Raw genomic sequence first — 19,534 nt, forward strand, 5'->3', positions numbered from 1 at the left:
TATTATTTTTTTTTATCCTTTGCTTTCGGATGCTCCAGTAATTTATGGCTTTGCGGTGTCACATAGACCACATTAGGCCAAAACACCTCTATTTCATTACACCAGGATGTGTTTAAGGTGGACAGCTTTGTTCAAACCGTCTTGTGGAGAGAATCCTCTGGCGAGGCCGACGGCTCACAGATAAACTGGATGTTAGTATAGATGTCTAATGTTTTAGTGGGGCCAATTACGGGACTCTCAACGTTGCAACCCTCACCACTTGCCTGTCTGTGTTGTGCGTCACATGGCTCTGGCATAGTTTACTAGCAGAGATAAACTTAAAGATGAAGTGAAATGAAAATTCGCTTTTTTTCTTTTCCTTCTCACCTCATTTCCCCAGTCATATCAATGGCTACACAAGAAACTGTGCAAAAGCAGGCATCCGGGTAGTGTAGTGGTCTATTCTGTTGCCTACCAACATGGGGATCGCTGGTTCGAATCCCCCGGTTACCTCCAGCTTGGTCGGGCGTCCCTACAGACACAATCGGCTGAGTCTGCAGGTGGGAAGCCTGATGTGGGTATGTGTCCTGGTCGCTGCACTAGCGCCTCCTCTGGTCAGTCAGGGCACCTGTTCGGGGAGGGGGACTGGGGGGAATAGCGTGATCCTCCATCACGCTGTGTCCCCCTGGTGAAACTCCTCACTGTCAGGTGAAAAGAAGCAGCTGGCGACTCCACATGTATGGGAGGAGGCATGTGGTAGTCTGCAGCCCAACCCCGGATCAGCAGAGGGGGGCAGAGCTGCGACCGGAAAGGCTCGGAAGGAGTGCGGTTATTGGCCGGATACAATGGAGGCGAAAAAGGGGGGAAATTAAAAATAAAAAGAAATTGTGCAAAAACAAATCACAGAAATTCAGTTTTTCACTTACTCTAAATCAAAATCTAATCACCTCAACTTCCTGTAAGACAGCCAAGTTTCTGTGATTGCGTCACAAAGTCCGAACGGGGGGGAAGCAACAACCCAGCCAAAAGGGACATAAAACGTTTTGCACCACCCAATCAAATCCCAAAGGATCTGATCATATCTTTCCCCCACATTATGTCCTAATATCCTGTTTTACTAGGAAATATGTCACATTGCAAAAGCGAGATATGCTCTGAAAGCCATTTCTCCTTATCTTGAGGGTTTTTGAGATGCATTGTGGGAGTGTCTATGTCGAGAGTTTCTAAGTTTGAGCACGAGGAAAACTGTTTTCTAACACAACATCTACTCGAGCGCCCCCGTTCAAGTTGCAGAACTAAGCACCCCATATTTGATTGATATTCTAGATTGTGTGCCGCACAGGCTATGGAGAGTAAATGGGGTTTTGAGCTACACAACTCTCTGCCAAGCGTTTCCACTTTTCATTTACATCTCATTTTGACACATTAGCCTGTTCTGGTATTTGACAAAAAAGGGACAAACAATCTCCAGCTTCTTTTGTCTTAATTATATGCATGAGATCGTAGCCAGAGGCAAGAGAAGAAGAAGAAGAAGAAGAAGAAGGATGAGGAAGAGAGAAGCGGCTAAGAGAGAAAGAGAGTTTCTATTAGCAGAATAAAGAGGTGCTATACCTCATGATGAATAGCCTTCCCCCAGTTAGCCCCATCAATGGGCATCACCGTGACTGGAGTCCCACCCTGATATATTCACAGCCCGATCTCGCTTCTCCTCTGAGTTTTAATAAGGTCATCAACTTGACTGAAAGATGCATTCACTGATAATCTGGAACCCTCGAGCGTCTGCAGAGAGGAAGTGTGGAGTCATCTGCCCCTCATCACGAACCCCCTCCCTCTGTCGCCCTGCCAGGGGCTGTCAATCATTTTCATTTAAATTAGCCAACTTCGATGTGATGGTGCGGCACACATCCTACGTACACATACATGCTGCTATACATGTGTACTGCGCTGACGCACAGCTCTGATCGATATGGAGATCTATGGCGGTCTAATGTGGGATGAATGGCGTATCAGCCCAGCTCAGAAGGTCATGTTTGTGTGAAGTGAAAGAATCAAGCGTGCTATAACGTGCACACTTAGACTCGTTAAAGAATATTTGTCCTTTTAAGCCCAGCCTAAGGGTTTTCCAGTGAGTGATTTATACTACTATTTGGCCTTTTCTTAGCCTGCCCTAGATCTTATCACAATGCACCAGACTAATTTTGCATTCAGGAGGATGCACAGCCTGAGAGATAGCTCTCTGTAAGTTATTGAAATGCACTGAGGGCCTTCTTGTCAGTTGTAAAATTGTGTGAAACCTAGACAAAAGCACAGAAGAACTGCTGGCTCATAAATCATCACACAGCATTCCCTTTGACACCTTATTCCAATACTTGAGCATTAACAATGGGCTCTGCCAAATGCCAGCATGCAGATATTTTGTGCCATTCTGCTATCCTTGTGGACCGCTTGAACAAACGAGAGTTTTGTAACGCCGTGCAGGCGGAGTGGCGCTCGGTATCACACCCATGTGTAGGATCCTGCAGCATGAAAGCATTAGTGTCACAATCCTCGTTACAAAACCGCACGGTTTACCCATTTGACAGTGTTCTCCGTATCTCCATACATATCGGTATGTCTTGCCCCGCTATCCTTTTATCGCTCTGCCTTGCCAGAAGGATCACAAAATAACCTTTGAATGATCACTCCTGCAGTGCCGGCTGTGTTAAGTAGTTCTGTCAATCTCTGACGTGGCGACGACGTTCCCACCGGCAAGCAATTTTTGAGAGTACACAATAATTTACACGCCGCCGCCGCAAATGTTTTCTTGCGTTGGCTTACAACAGCATGTCCGCCGCAGAACCATCCTGGTGCTGGTTAAGCCTACCGGGAAGTCGGATATGTGTACGACTTGGTTCAGATGCTGCTTCTTTCCCTCCTTTGCACAGCAAGAAGAACCGCATGTAGTATCTTAATCTCATTTGATGGCTGTGCCTAGACAGAGTAATCTTTTCCAACATTGTGTGCAGCATGAAGCTTATCTCTTAAAAGAGGATGCGTTTTCTTGTTTTAGCATGAAACTGCTTCTGACTGAAAGAGCTTCAAAGGGCTTCTTTGTTTCATAATGTGCATGCAGCTCATTCATGGGCTTGATCGTCTTAGTTCCTTCCCCTCTACAATCTCTCTCCCGCTCTCTCTCTCTTGCTGTCTCTCACCATCTCTTGCTCTCTCTCTCTCTCTCTCTCGCCCCTCACTCTCTCTCTCTCGCTTTCCCCCTCTCCCTCTCTGTCTTGCTCTCTCTCTCGTTCTCCCGCTCTCTGTCTCTCACTATCTCTTGCTCTCTCACCCTCTCTCCGTCTAGCTCTCTCTCTCTCTCCCCTCTCTCTCTCTCTCTCTCTCTCGCTTTCCCCCTCTCTCTCTCCCCTCTCCGTCTAGCTCTCTCTCTCCCCTCACTCTCTCTCTCTCTCTCTCGCTTTCCCCCTCTCTCTCTCCCCTCACTCTCGCTCTCCCCAATCTCACTCTCACGCTCTCCCCCCTCTCTCTCGCTCTCCCCCCTCTCTCTATCTCTCTCTCTCCCTTGCCCCATCACTCTGCAGCCCCTCACTCTTAAATACCCCCATCCCAAATGCCCCCCCCCCCGCATCACGAATTATGAGTGTTTCCGGCAGTGTTTTTAAGGCAGAAGGCAATTACTGAACAGAGACCGGTCCGCGCCACTTTCACAAGGGGATCACCTATGCATTTGTTTTCATTTTCCTCGGGCGTTGCTTCTGCCTCGATTTTAGCCCCCCCCCCCTTGTGTGAAAAGCCTCTCTCTAATATGTGGGATTTTTTTTCCCTTCTATATTCGCTCCCCCTCTCTTTAATCCACTGTGGTCTGGTCTTGCAGTGCATTTGAAACTGCAGCTTATCTCTGCGTCTCCCTTTTTAACTGACTCGCTCACATTATGAAGTTAAACTCTCGTCTCCTCTGTTCCAACACAGACTCGAGACAGGGAGGGTAAATGGACTCTCGTTCTAGTCGAGGCAGAAGGGATGCAACCATGAGGCGAGATGACTGCCTTTCAAGCCATTGATAATGGCAGTGGGGGAAGTAGGACTTGGGTCATTGAAATTGTGGGCCACTTATTTATTTATGTATTTATTTTGCTAGACTAGGAAACAGATGCTGACTGTATTTTTGGGAGCGGTGCACATGATGAACAGCGGGGGGGGGGGGGGAAACCCCAACTACTTTATTCCTTTCTTCATTCATAAGCATGTATGTCTAGACAATATTTCTCAAGTGATAAGCAGCCAAGCCCCAACAGCTCAAGTCGGAAAATGCTTTTCGTTCATTGGTTCCCGGAGAGATGGAAGCAGAACTATGTGGGGCTGTTTTCCTTAGAGAGGACGAATGTCCCGTGATTTGGTTTCCATATCTGAGAGGACCTTTGTGGCTTTCTAGGGTGATGAAGGAGCTTTCACCCGGAGGTTTGCTTTCCTCGGTTGAGCACATGTTTATCCTCTAAAATACACTGGAGCTCTATCGCCGTGTCTGTGGGGATCAGAAACCATCTGAAGAAGCTCAGAGAACTATTAAGGCGTCATTATTTTACACTTTAACAGCAACAGTTACGTTAAGAGTTATGTTTATATTGAGGGGCATCCGGGTAGTATCCGCTGCCTACCAACACAGGGATCGCCGGTTCGAATCCCCCGTGTTACCTCCGGCTTGGTCGGGCGTCCCTACAGACACAATTGGCCGTGTCTGTGGGTGGGAAGCCGGATGTGGGTATGTGTCCCGGTCACTGCACTAACGCCTCCTCTGGTCGGTCGGGGCACCTGTTCGGGGTGGAGGGTGAACTGGGGGGAATAGCGTGATCCTCCCACACGCTACTTCCCCCTGGTGAAACTCCTCACTGTCAGGTGAAAAAAAGCGGCTGGCGACTCCACATGTATGGGAGGAGGCACGTGGTAGTCTGCAGCCCTCCCCGGATCGGCAGAGGGGGTGGAGCAGCGATCGGGACGGCTCAGAAGAGTGGGGTAATTGGATGGGTACAATTGGGGAGAAAAGGGGGGGGGTTATAGTCATATTGGGGGGGAGTTATAGTCATATTGTTCTGGTAGTGCTATGTAGTTGTCTTTTTTTGGTCTTTTTTACTACCCAGAGCAAATAGGTGCTGAAAAACACATTTGCAAATTGTATTTTTGATTGTAAAATCTATGGAAATTCTTGTTTGTGTGATGTCACGTGCACACCATCATGTCATCATGCAAAACACAAAGAAGGATTCAAAGATCCCTCTGTTAGCATTATATTTTGTGATGAGAGAGGGAACAATAAGGACGTGACTGACAATAACTCCCACTGTTGCTTTGTCTTTACAGAGTGTCTCCGAGTTCGGCCTTGACATCATTGAAACCCCTGAAGGCGACAAGTGGCCCCAGCTCATTGTTCAGCAGAACCTGGACCGCGAGCAGAAAGACACCTTCGTCATGAAGATCAAGGTGGAGGATGGCGGCAGCCCTCCCAAGTCCAGCACCGCCATTCTCCAGGTCACCATTTCTGACGTCAATGACAATCGGCCCATCTTTAAGGACAGCGAGCTGGAGGTCAGCGTACCAGAGAACGCTCCCATGGGCACGTCGGTTGCTCAGCTCCACGCCACGGATGCTGACCTAGGCGCTAACGCCCAGATCCACTTTGCATTCAGCAACCAAATCTCTGCCTCCACCAAACGTCATTTTGCTATTGACAGTTCCACGGGTCTGATCACTGTTAAGCAGCCGCTGGACAGGGAGGTAACGCCGGTTCATAAGCTCATTGTGTTGGCGAGCGACGGCAGCTCCACTCCGTCCAGAGCCACGGTGATCGTTAACGTCACAGACGTTAATGACAACATGCCCTCTATAGACACTCGCTACATAATCAACCTGGTTAACGGGACTGTTCTGCTGTCTGAGAATGCGCCCCTCAACACCAAAATAGCCCTTATTACGGTCACAGACAAGGATGCAGATCTTTACGGCAAAGTGGCGTGCTACACCGACCATGATGTCCCATTTCGGCTGAAGCCGGTCTTTAATGAACAATTCTTACTGGAGACGGCAGCCCCGCTAGATTACGAGACGACGAGGGAATATGCAATTAAGATAGTGGCCTCGGATAGAGGCACACCTCCGCTGAACACTTCAGCTATGGTTTTAATTAAAATCAAGGATGAGAACGACAACGCACCCATCTTCCCCCAGCCGGAAATCCAGCTTTCCATACCAGAGAACAATGATCCTTCAACACAGCTGATAAAAATCAGCGCCACTGATGCAGACAGTGGACATAATGCTGAGATTATTTATACTCTTGGCCCTGACGCGCCCGACGGCTTTAACATAGACAGACGGTCAGGAATCCTCTCAGTCGGTAAGCGGCTGGACAGGGAAAAGCAGGAGACGTACTCTTTCACTGTCATAGCAAGAGACAATGGCTCTGTGTCCCTACAGAGCAATGTCACTGTCAGACTAATCGTCCAGGACCTCAACGACAACAGGCCAGCCTTCACACACCCCGAGTACAACTTCTACGTGCCCGAGAACCTGCCCCTCTACGGAACGGTGGGCTTGATCACAGTGACGGATGCAGATGCGGGGGACAACGCTGTCGTAACTCTGTCCATCTTGAACGGGAAAGATAATTTTGTTATCGACCCCCAAACCGGTGTTATCAAGCCCAATATCACTTTTGACAGGGAGCAGCAAAGCTCCTACACGTTTATGGTGAAAGCAGTCGATGGAGGGCAACCTCCTAGCACTTCCTACGCCAAGGTCACCATCAATGTGGTCGACGTGAATGACAATCGCCCCGTGTTTGTCATACCCTCCTCCAACTACTCCTACGACCTGGTCCAGACCACCGCTACCCCCGGTGCTGTGGTCACCAGGGTGTTTGCAATTGACAATGACACAGGTATGAACGCTGAATTGCAGTACAGCATTATAAGCAGCATTATCATCACCTCCCGGGTCTCCCCAAGGGGTTTGTTTGCCATAGACAAAACAACAGGTAACATAACACTGCAGGAGAAGATACTGACGGCTGATCAGGGGCTGCACAGGTTAGTGATCAAGGTCAAAGACCTCGGCCAGCCAGAGTCATTACATGCCATTGCTCTCATTCACCTCTTTGTAAATGACACTGTTTCAAATGCCACCTTTGTTCAAGAGCAGCTGCGAAAGAGCATGGAAACACCCTTGGACCGTAACATAGGGGACAGTGAGGTAACACCTCAAGCCAATGGATATGTGATTGTTGTCATAGCTATCATAGCAGGGACCATGACTGTCATCCTGGTGATATTTGTGACAGCCCTGGTGCGCTGTCGGCAGACACCCAGACACAAAGTTGTACAGAAGGGCAAGCAGAGTGGCGAGTGGGTGTCACCCAACCAGGAAAACCGTCAGATCAAAAAGAAGAAGAAGAAAAAGAAGCGCTCCCCTAAGAGTCTACTCCTGAACTTTGTGACCATAGACGAATCCAAGCCTGACGACCCGACCCATGAGCACATTAATGGCACATTGGACCTCCCCGTGGAGCTGGAGGAACAGACCATGGGGAAGTATAACTGGGCCACGACGCCCACCACCTTCAAACCCGACAGCCCAGACTTAGCCAAGCATTACAAGTCAGCATCCCCTCAGCCCACCTTTCAAATCAAACCAGAGACCCCGGTGGCCCCAAAGAAACACCACGTGATCCAAGAACTCCCCTTGGACAACACATTCGTTGTGGGCTGTGACTCACTCTCCAAGTGCTCCTCAACTAGCTCCGACCCGTACAGTGTCTCAGAGTGCAGCTGTCAGGGGGGATTCAAGACTGCGGGGCAAATCACCACCCGACAGGTAATTCATGACTTCCTTTTTAAACCCACCCACACTAGTCCCCACTCACACTCCCCTCGCTGCCCCATGATAGGTGATGGGAAGGAGGGAGGGTGGCAGCATGGAGCCCGGGGATTCTACCCCACGGACCACCATGTGTACATGAATGTCATCTGCACTGAATACTGAGTGTAGGCTCGAGGCTTCCCAATGAAACTATGCTCACTCAGGATAAAAACCCTCCTTCTCTGCAATTAATGCAGCAAATCCTTTGGTTTCAAAACCCTTTCTGAACATACTTGATCATATAATCTTGTACAAAACTGCGTGTTCGGGTTAATGTTCTTTTCCGGAGCTTACAGTCAAGGAAGTGGTGTAATTTTTTGCAGCTATGTGTTTTAGTCTTAAATATGAATGACTGGTTACATAGCCTGATTTAGAGGGAGACCGGGAGCGCTGACCTCGAAGCTAATTGAACTCTCCACAGCAGTGCTTGAGGTCAAGGGGGAGTAAAGCTGTGTGCTAATCTATTTGACTGACACATTTAAACATGGCTGCCTGACAAAACAAACAAACAAACAAAAAGGCAAATATGGCTACAAGGGCGACCAGGCAAGCTGGACAACTCACTTCATCAGGTGCTCATTGGGTCTTAAAGTGTGCAGGCACGTAACACAGCCCAAAAGAAAGGCCGAGGAAGCACTAATTAGATTTGATAGATAATCCTGCATGTTTTGGTGTCTGTGCTCAAAATATTAAGTGCGGTCTTAACTGTGCCACTGGAGCTTTGTTGGGGGGAGAAGCTCATTTGAATGCCAGGGTACAGCGAAGGACTCACGATTCCCTAAGAGATGTGCCAAATGCGGAGTGCCCCAATAAATAAAAGCTACCGAGGGAAATAAATGTAAATCAGAGGTAAAGAAGGTGGCCTTGCTCAGCGCTGACAGCCAGAGAAAAGTGCTCTGAGAGGCGGGCTGCACACTGCGTAGACGGGGGTGGGGGGTGGGTTCACAGAGGTCAAGGTGGCGTGGAGTCCAGGGACCAATATACCTGAACACAGTGGAAGTAGTAGTCCGTAAAAAAGCCCTCAAGTAACCGATGTCACATTTAACTCACAAATTCACTACTTTAATGAACCCAGTTAATGTTGTAAAAAGCAATACGTGGATCCAAAAATCCCTCGAAGGGGCGCTTACAAAATAACTATCAACACAAACATTTGCGTCATAGTTTGGCAATATATTGTCAAATGTGTTAGGATCCTGTTCTTAAGATCTGATACAAATGATTCATATAAAAGTTGCAGTGGTTGTTATTTAGTGTGAAGCATTCAGGGTTTATTTTTTTTGGGGGGGGGTCTTGATGATGTTGTTTAAGGATACAGATGACAGACATCAAAGAAGGTTGAATCAGTTGGATACGTTTATTGACGGATACGTTATATCCGTCAATAATCTGTCTTTGATTTTTCTCACCTGGATTATTGAGTGTGCATCAAGACATAGACGACACACATCTTTTTTTCCCCGCTATTGTTTTGTTTGTGTTTTTCTCTTTTTTTCCCAGTTTATCTCATCTTGTTAAGGTTTTGGTTGTTGCTGGGTCGCACTTTGCTTTCTTTTTTGTCACTGTTTTGATTATAATTATCACATCTGCCATTCATCCATTTCTGGTCCAATTTCATCATATTGCATCAATAATTGATTTTGTTTGATGAGCTGCTTGCTTTTGTTGGTGTCTAGCCTCACGCTGCACACACATCTTCAAATAATTGGTTTACCTGTTTTGCTTTCTTTCCTTCTTTTATTTTTTTGCTGTTATTATGACCTTCCCTGTGACATCTTACAAGTGTTAAAATTCCCCAAGGCAATTTTTTTTGTAAATCTTTATCCGGTGAAGTATTGCACTTAGGATAATTTATGGAGGCACCCACACACAGTTGATAGTCATTCCCTTCATCCACCTTTTATTTGAAGCCCCGGTTAAAAGCTATGCTCTGCCATGGCATATTATACACAAGCTTTCTACATGCCCTTGGTACTGAAGAACATTTAATTCAGAACATGTTTATACTGACAAGTTGTCAGAATAGCTTTCCTCTCTTACTAGTAATGATTTGCCTTTATATATGTAGAAATATTCAGGCAGTGTTTTACAATTCTAAATTATTTCCACCATGAATTTTATGCACAGTGGATTAATGTTGATTTTGCTGTATCTTGCTCATCTTTCTACGACAATACTTCCAAATTCAGTGACTACTGTATCAGATTAAGGAAACATTGTCCCACATTTTCCTGCTGCACATCTGTGTGTGTGTGTCTTTGTTTGCTCTCCGGTTTTAGTTGCCCAGAGGAGGTCAGATTTGAAGTCTATGGTTTTATCACATCGCTGTTAGAGAGACTGTTAGCATTGGAGAATTATCAAGATAAATTAGGCCTCCCTGCCTCAACCTTCAGACCATATCCTCGCTGGCGTTAAGCAGATAATACATCTAAATTTCTCTGTCCCCTTGAGCAACTTACAAGTAATGCCTCCCTCTTCAGACGTGAGATTTCCCACCAGTTTTAAGTCTGATTATTTAAAACCTGCGTTTGAATTTAAAAAAAAAATAGCATGAAGTGTTGCGTGATGAGAATCTATGGCTGCAGAGGTTAATTAAATGCACTAAAGGGTTAATCACTCATAATACAGAATGATTAAAATCACTGTAATTAGGTTTCAAATGAGGCTGATAAGAAAGAGGAAGAAAAAAAAAAAGCAGCCATCCTTTAAGATTATCGGGGATGCCACGTACGATCCATGGGTGAGTCACATCTTCAGGATTTTAAGTGATGTGACAACAGATGACCGCCAGCTCTGTTTGTGCCGGCCCCGGTATAATTCCCCTGTTTAGTTCCATTTCTGTGCTTCTTTCAGCTGAATCTACTCTCAGCACAAGGATGAAGTGCATTTTTGGACAACTCGCCATTAAAATGGCTGTCATTGTTGTTTTAAGATAGAATGTAGAATGCAGGGAATATATATATATATATCCAGTGAGTCTTATATAAGTATAAAGAATTTATATATATATATATATATATATATGCAAAATGCAAATTTAAAAGATCTGCATATGTTCTTTTCATACCAGCAATTCAATCTCTCTCTTGAGCCTAAACCTTTAATCCTGGAAGTCCAAAGGCACACATCACAGCCAGGTTGTCATATTTTCATTTTTATTCATTAAAGTGACAGACGGCAGTGTCTTTGGAGTGATCCCTTATTGCCCCCCCCACCCTCCCGCCCCGTCACCCCTCTTCTAATCTGCAGAAAATGAAGCCAAGACAAAAAGCCCACCCATGGAATAACGATGGCGGGGGGCAGGGGGGAGGGTGTCGATGGTGAGGGCGGTGGGGTTTACCGAAGGAGACGCTTACTAATGAAGGTCAACCAAATGTTTGTAGGGACTTTACAGATGTAGTCGCTAAAGAGAAAAGCTTGTCAAAATACTTCAGAGACCACATATTTGTGCCACCATATGGCCCCCATTATACAGCAAGCTCACCATTTGCAAACTCAATCTCCTTCTCACTCTCTCTCCCTCTCCCTCTCTTGTCCTCTCAGATTTGCCCGCTCCTCCTCCCTCCTCTCCATTTTAACTCATCTCATCATTTTCTTTAAACTCCTACCCCCTCAGCCTCCACCCAATGATATTGGAGGTCAGTGTCCCTGTAGTGATGAAGAACCCTTGTCGAGGGTTTGTGTTTTAGTGAAGGCAGATCAAATGAGCGCCACGCTGCTCTTGTGATCTCAGACATCTCCATGAATATGTAGGGTGTGAAAGAGGCCAGGGACTCCTCTGTTCGTCCCATATTTCTGGGGTACATGGTGCATGTAGGGTCAGCGTGTAAGCCAGATTGACCTCCTTGCGACTGCATTTTGGAGAAATTCACATTAGCATTTTTTTCTTTTTAGCGACGTGCTGCAGTATATATGCATACATCTTCATTCAGTATGACATTTCCATGAGTGTGTTGTCTCAGTGCTTTTTCTTTTACGTGGTGTTCCATGGTATCATCTCTGGGAAAGGATTGTAAGGCGAACGCCGTGCTCACGTAACCCAGACCGCGGTGGTAAACTGTGATATTGTTATCTGTTTTGCATGTGTGAGGGAGGCGGGCGGGGTGGGGGGTGGGTACCTTTTCACACAACTCACATATGACCAAGTGGATGACAAATTGCTTGTGCTGATTCATGGCGATGCACATACCAAAGGGGGGGGGGTCGGGGACATCCTGTTAAAAGGCTAACTAGGCTGGTTAATCAGATCTGATGCCAGTGTCAAATCCTAGTGGCTGGCTTTGGCATTTTCCTTTTTCTTTTCTCTTCTTTTTTCCTTCCTGCTTTAGCCCCTTTAACAGCCGAGTCCCCTTATCTGCAATCACTATGCACTTATCCAAGTGAACACTGTGAGGTCATATTTTTTACCTGATTCACATATTGGCAGAGACGCGCTGCTAAAGTTTGAAGGACGGCAAAATGTGAAATCTGTACATATCAGAGGACCGACTGGCAACGGTCCCAAAGAGAGGGCCTAAATTGATCCAAAGGGCTTTCAGAGGGGAAATGAGGAGTGCTGCACTAGTGTGGTGGGAGAGCAAAGACATATTTGGACTGATAATTGGATGCAATTGCATGCTCTGATAAGTACAGGAGGGGGGAGAAAAAAAATGCAGAAACTTTTGAGACTTGCAGCATTCTTCAAGGAAACCTGACAAGATGATGGTTTGATTGCCAGCCATACCTTGAAGAATGCTTTTTTTTTTGTCGTCTTCGGTTTATTCAGAGAATTTTTACAATTTTTTGGTGTAGCCTCACAGTGAGTGAAATGGCTCTACAGCTTAGGGTGCTCAGAGCTCGATGATATTGTAACTACAATTTCCCTATATCTGTCTGTCTCTCTATATTTCAGGAGACGGCACTGAAACCACCACACTATGGCACACTCTGTGGCACAGGTACAGCCCGCTCCCACAGGATTAAAATGAATTTCTAGCGCTCCCACTACCTAAAGAGAGAGAGAGAGAGAAAGAGAGAGAGAGAGAGAGAGAGAGAGGGGGAGAAAGCAAAGGGAGGAAAGAAGGAGGGCGAGAACTGAAGAGGTGAAACAAGTACTTTACTGTCTCCACAGCCTCAAACCCCACCTCTTCGTTCAAGAGGGAGAAAAGATGAACTTGGAGGGAGGAAAAAAATAATCGCAGAGAGCGATGAGATTCATCACGTTGCCTGCCTGACACTTGACAAAGCTCCTCTTTTGTGAATCTGCTGGAGGTCTGAAATGCTTTACTGAAATCCTATGCTATTACGTACCTGTATGTCATTTGGGATGATATCCTCAAAAGCCCTCGTCCGAGAAAAAAAAGAAAAAAAGGAAAAAAAAAAAGGAAAAAAAGGAAAAAGAAAAACAGTGTCCCACCTCCCGGCAAACCCCCCCCCCCCCGACACTCACTCTGTTCACCGGGTGACAGATACGGTTGGTCAAATCTGTAAAGTATGTTTATATGTATGTATGTATATCTATCACAGAGTTGATGGTGTTTATATTTATGAATTCATCTTCTTTGCCTTGTTTTAAAAACTGCCTGGTGGCCATTTTACCTTTCTTATTATTTTCTGTTTTTGTACGACTCCGAGTTGTGCTCGACCCCCCCCGGGCTCGCTCACGCAACTAGTGACCAACGTTTTGATGCTGCAAGGTCTCCGACCTGCGAGCTCGCATTAGTGTTAAAACCCACGTCACAGTGACGACTTTGCCCCCCCCCCCCTTTTCTTTTTTCTGGCCCCACTTTCGGTGCCGCTGATAGGGTTCCTAGTGGAGAGTGTTGCTCGTTTAAACGGTAATATGCATGGCCCCACAATGCAACCACATCTGCAGGGCTTTACAGCTGTGCTTCTGGTGGCCATGGTGTTATTACAGCGTGGAGGGAACGGCGGGAGAAGTTTAATACTCGCAGCTAAGCCACAGTCACAAGGGACTAAATGCTGGGGTTATAATCAAAAGCTGTTTATGTCGGGCAGAATTAAAAAGCACTAAGCCTAACCTTTTGTGTGTTGCTCTAAGCTCGTAAGTTGGGGGCTGATTTAACCTGTCAGATACGTATTTTATAAGATGACTCCAGATGTTGAAGAAGAACGGCCATAACAACAACAACAATAATAATAATAACAATAATAAAAACAACCATAATCCTCAGGCAGTCTTTAATACAACTTGGTGGGCTTTGCTCAAAAAAAAAAAAATGACCGGACTTGGTGCACTTATTTTACACATTTATTCCAAGTACAATTTTGAGATGACAAAGTGCACACACGGGACACCAAAATGCATATAATAAAGGGGAATCCAGGCTTCAGTTTAGAAGAAGCAATAAGTTAACATTTGATGGAATAAGAAAAAAAAATTCACAATGGTGCACTTATAACTCCTTAGGGCCTTGGTTTCAGAGCATCCTGCACATTTTGCCTCAAACATATCGCTATACACTCGGCATCATTAAGATATGTCCTGACAAGAATAATCTCTACAGTACTCAACACCAGTTACCGGCTTGATGGGTTAGCAGCATTGTTGTTCAATAGTCCTGTTAATTGGTATGCTAATGACCGCTTTGATAGGTAAGGCGCCAAGTGGCACTTTCAGTACATATGTATAACTCTAGAATTAGAATCATTAAAATGGACATAGCCTGTGTCGTAAAATTAAACTGTACAGACGGACAGGACTGGCAGCCATCTTTTTTTTACACACCGGCCATTCCCCTTGATGATGTGGTAGGATGGTCCTCTTTGGGTTGAACCGGACTGGCAGTCCCCTCTCTTTTCTTTTTTTTTTTTTTGTTCCGAGTTAAAAAAAATGCAATGATTTTAGGGACTATGTCTATTTTAAAGCTTTTAATTTTATGTGTTTTGCCTCCCAGTGAGCCAGGTTGTTTTATTACGGGAGGTATATTCATGTAATTATGATATCTATGTATTCACTACTGCGTAGGAGCCACAGTATGAACTATACATAGCATCCTAGCACTGTGTAACAATTAGATTTGCCTGATATTTGGGGAAAGAAAAGAAGACGAAGAAAAAAAAGAAGAATACCCATACACGGGAAGAGCTTTTATCCTTGTAAGGGAGACAGAGAACCTCACTTTTATTCAATGTGAAGTACAATATGCACCTTACATGATCTTTGTAAACTGAATTTGATTTGCCAGTGTGTGGAGAAAACTGTAAATGTTTTGTTTATGTATGTGTGCGCTTCTGAAATTTATTAAAGTCTTTTGCATTGTACTGCACATTTCCATGACTCTTCTTATTAATGCGGGGGAAGAAAAAAATGTTAATTTATACATGAAACACTGATTGGCATTTATCTGTCATTTCTTGATCTGCAAGCTGTTTTGCTGGTGTGAAGCTAGCAGGAAGCTGGGGGGGAGGGTGCAGTATGGAGGCTAGCAGGGAGCTCGGGGGTCCAGCACGGAGGCTAGCAGGAAGCTTGGGGGGGTGCGCAGCATGGAGGCTAGCAGGAAGCTTGGGCGGTGCAGCACGGAGGCTAGCAGGGAGCTGGGGGGGTGCAGCACAGAGGCTAGCAGGGAGCTGGGGGGGTGCAGCACAGAGGCTAGCAGGAAGCTTGGGGGGTGCAGCACGGAGGCTAGCAGGAAGCTTGGGCGGTGCAGCACGGAGGCTAGCAGGGAGCTGGGGGGTGCAGCATGGAGCTGGGGGGTGCAGCACGGAGGCTAGCAGGGAGCTGGGGGTGCAGCACGGAGGCTAGCAGGGAGGTGGGGGGTGCAGCACGGAGGCTATCAGGGAGCTGGGGGAGTGCAGCACGGAGGCTAGCAGGGAGCTGGGGGGTGCAGCATGGAGCTGGGGGGTGCAGCACGGAGGCTAGCAGGGAGCTGGGGGGTGCAGCAGGGAGCTGGGGGGTGCAGCATGGAGGCTAGCAGGGAGGTGGGGGGTGCAGCACAGAGGCTATCAGGGAGCTGGGGGGGTGCAGCACGGAGGCTTGTTGTGCAACAATTTGCTCATCTTCCATCTCCATTAGCAATGCAGGGGTGTACAGCAGAGGTCTAATACAGGTTGTGGCCTTTTAAAGTGTGCACGTGTGCCGGGCTAGACACCCATAATTGGCTCATCATCGCAGCCTTTTAAGAACTGCCCCTCACCTCCCTTTTTTTCTTCCTATTTTTTTCTTTCTTTCTTCTTTTTTTTTAACTAGTGGAAAGTAACGATGGACCCCTTTAGATGCACGTCTCTCATTAGGACCAGATTACAGCTGAAAAGTTATGGAAATGTAGTAGGGACACATCCTTTGAAGTGCGCAGAAAGCTGCAGAGTAGATGCTGCTCTCCTCCCTTTCTTTCCTTCTTCTTTTTCGCGGTACAGTTCCACTTTCTTTCTTCCCGTCCCCTCGGTGAAAGCTAACGATCATTTAGCCAACGATGACCCCGCCGTTATGATGTACCCCGTCGCTCAGACGCGCGACGAAGCTTTTGTACATCTGAAAGAGAGGCTGATGCCGGAGAACAGTAACCAGTGCTCTTAAATGGCATCATGGACCCCCCCCCCCACACACACACCCCACTCACACATTCAATCCAATAGATGAATAAATAAACAGAATGAAACGACTTGAAAGGCGCAAAACAAAGGCCGGAGCGGAGGCAACAGAAACATTTAATTGCTTATCAAAGTTACTTCATATCTCGGAACCGAGCGAGCTAATCATTTCCCCGGAGGGACGCGTGTCCTTGGTGATTAGAGAAGACGGTGCACGCTGCAGAAGAGCATCCTTCGCATAGAGCGCGCGCTAGTGTCAGCTCTCTATTAATAGAGCATTGTGAGGCCTGCTTAAACGCCCCATCCCGGCTCACAACTAGGCGGCAGACAGGTGCATCACGAGGGTGTTAGCTTATCTCTCTTAAAATCGGATAAAGTGGGCGCTCTGTCGCTTGATACCCCGTGTTGGGGATCGCTCGGCGGTGACATGTTTGAAAGGCCTCAGAGATGCCGCAGCTTAATGAGTCCTAACAGTCGTGGTTTGTTTTTTTCGTGCCAGGATAGGGTAGGTGATAAATAGATATTTTTTTCCCCCCACCCGCCTCGGAGTCCAAAGTCAAACATGAGAGAGGGAGAGGGAGAGGGAGAGAGAGGGAGAGGGAGGGAGAGAGGGATGAGCGGAGCAGGGTTTAGTGCACGTGGATGTGCATATTTTGAAAGCTGCGGTTAGACCAGAAGAATGTCTTTGCTACAGTCCATTTCATCCCTGCTTCTCTGTTTTTATATATATATATATATATATTAAAAAAGGTGCAGTCGTTATGCTCTCTCTCTCTCTCTCTCTCTCTCTGTCTCTCTCTCCTTCTCAGAAAGTACTCGAGATTCTGGTCAAACCATATTGAGCGTATTTACAGTGATTTTTATCGTCTGTAAAGTGACTTTTAAGGGTTGTCCTTTGGTTGTATTCCAGTATGTCGCGGAGCGGAGCATTTCCAGAGCTGCGTTTCTGACATATTGACTCGTGATTTATGAGGATACAGTATTTGATTTCAACTCGCAGCCCAGGAAGCTTGAGAGACATATTAAGTTTGATTGCACATAATGCAATAATACGTACAGCCCATAGCGAGCTGCACTGGTTAGAGTAATGCTATGCTCCGCACTGACATCTTTTTGTGTTACTATTTCGTTATCGGCTCTTTTATAGCCCTTATTTACGGTATAGCTTCAACATGCTTCTCTAAAACTTGCAATATCCACAGTCTCCAGGGTCCACTGCTGCACTTCCCGTAAACGGTTTGATGCTCTGTAACTACTGGGAATGTATTTTTGGATGACTTTTGTGCAACTTGGGGATGGAGGTCACTCAGCTTACCATTGTTGCTATTATCCCACCCTGATAAGTGCAACTTAATACTGGGCTTATTCCTGCATTCATCTGCAAGGAAAAGAAGCGGAGACGCTAGCCACGATAGCAAAAAGCCATTATTCTTCACGTTGCATTGATTTACAAGTCATCCACCTGGTCTGCGGGGATCATATTGACATCTGTTGCAGACGGTATTGAATGATGACACAAGAGCTCTTGCAGATGATGTGAACGAACTGAGCGGCAAATTTATCGTCCAGGCTAGCTTTTTACAGTTAGCAAGAAAACAATCATCTGTCCTAATTTCGTTGGCAAAGGCAAAAAAAAAAGAAGAAAAAAAACGTGGTGCGTTGACCTGATAAGCGCCAAGTAGCCGCACCACAAGCATTTGTGAAACTGGGGTTGGAAAACCTACTAGGTTTCTTCACAGCTTGTGCTTTAAGGTTGCACGATGCACACCATCACATCATTTTTTTTTTAACATCAATTTCTGAATCTTTAGAGGCCTGAAATGCAAAACACAAACATGCCTTGGGATTAAATGAACTCGTGGTAACGTGCTCCTGCTACAAATGGTCTCCCTCGTTTCCCTGGAGCTCATGAAGCATTTATTGTTTAAGGTGTCTGTGGGGAGGCGCGGGTGAATTAGCCGAGCAGAGAGCGTGTCCGGGGTATGATGTGCCGGGGTACCCCCGGAGCAGTCCTCACTGTCTAACCGGTGGGCTATTTGTGCACCAGCGGTGCAGGAAAGGAGAAGAGACTGTCTTGCTGTTGCACCCCACTCACGGCAACGCGCCACAATCACTGCCAAGCTGAATAACTCAATCGCCTCTCGTAGCCGCGCTGGTCTACCCACCTTTGTGTTTGCAACAATCGAAGCAGCGTGGAAACCTACTGAAGAAGCCCTGAGAAGCTCTACAGCCGGGAGACTGTTGTCGTTGAGGAAAACTCTTGATGAGGAAACAAGGTGTGACTGTGAAGCAGGGATCTGAGCAATGTCGATGGCGCACAATTTGTTGGCCCCTTGACTTAAGAAAAGCTTGGCTGGTGTGGTGGTGGATTGATGTCCTATGGTGTCCCAATGCTGGGGTTCACGGATCAAACCCCTCCCTTACTGCCGCCTTGGCGAGGTGTTGAAAGGGGACATGCGATCGGCCACGCTCCTGCACGATCCCGCCATTGCACTTATAGCGACCCCTTTAGGAGGCGGCGAGCCTGTACTTCTGCACCTGGAAGGGAAGGGAACGTCTTCTGCACCTGGAAGACGTTCCCGCATCAACAGTTGACATGATTTGCAGAGGCAGTCGTAGCATTTACCCAGTCAGATGCGTGTTAGAAACCGGGTCAGGGGTACCGTCAAACATCGACCGACCTGAAAACATCTTGCAGAAATCAAGACGTGCAGGAGAAACCTCCGGCTGACAGGTGAAAAAAGGGGGCTGCAATTGCATGCCATGTGTAATGGCTGGAATACAGGGGATTGGTCGTGGCATATTGGAAAAAATAAGGGTTTAATTCCCCATCCACAAAAGAATCGCTGTATATAACACATTACTGGTGACAGCGTTTGGGGAATGTATATAGATTTTCGGTGGCTGGGCGAGACGTTTTACTCCAGCTGAAGTGTTTTTCTACTGAGAGTCCCACTGTGATCTCTCTTATGCATGAGCACTACTATAGTTGTAAGGTTTCGGTCTGCGTTTATTTGCTTTGCAAAATTCACATTACTTTCGCTGTCACAAGCCAAGGATACGTTCGCAGCAGTGAGGTTGGCATCCTTTAGGAGACGCCCCCTGACATACAAACACTGAGACACAC

At 46.6% G+C, this 19,534-nt stretch overlaps 1 protein-coding gene across 1 annotated transcript in view; it reads left to right on the forward strand.

Annotated features, from left to right (window-relative positions):
* Positions 1-19,534, forward strand: part of pcdh11 (protocadherin 11) — a 168,245-nt gene that overhangs the window by 3,481 nt on the left and 145,230 nt on the right. The window contains 1 exon segment of the mRNA XM_056286125.1: positions 5,326-7,833. Coding sequence (XP_056142100.1) covers positions 5,326-7,833 — 2,508 coding nt within the window.

This window comes from Lampris incognitus, chromosome 1 (genome assembly GCF_029633865.1).
Source record: "Lampris incognitus isolate fLamInc1 chromosome 1, fLamInc1.hap2, whole genome shotgun sequence".
Lineage (NCBI taxonomy): Eukaryota > Metazoa > Chordata > Actinopteri > Lampriformes > Lampridae > Lampris > Lampris incognitus.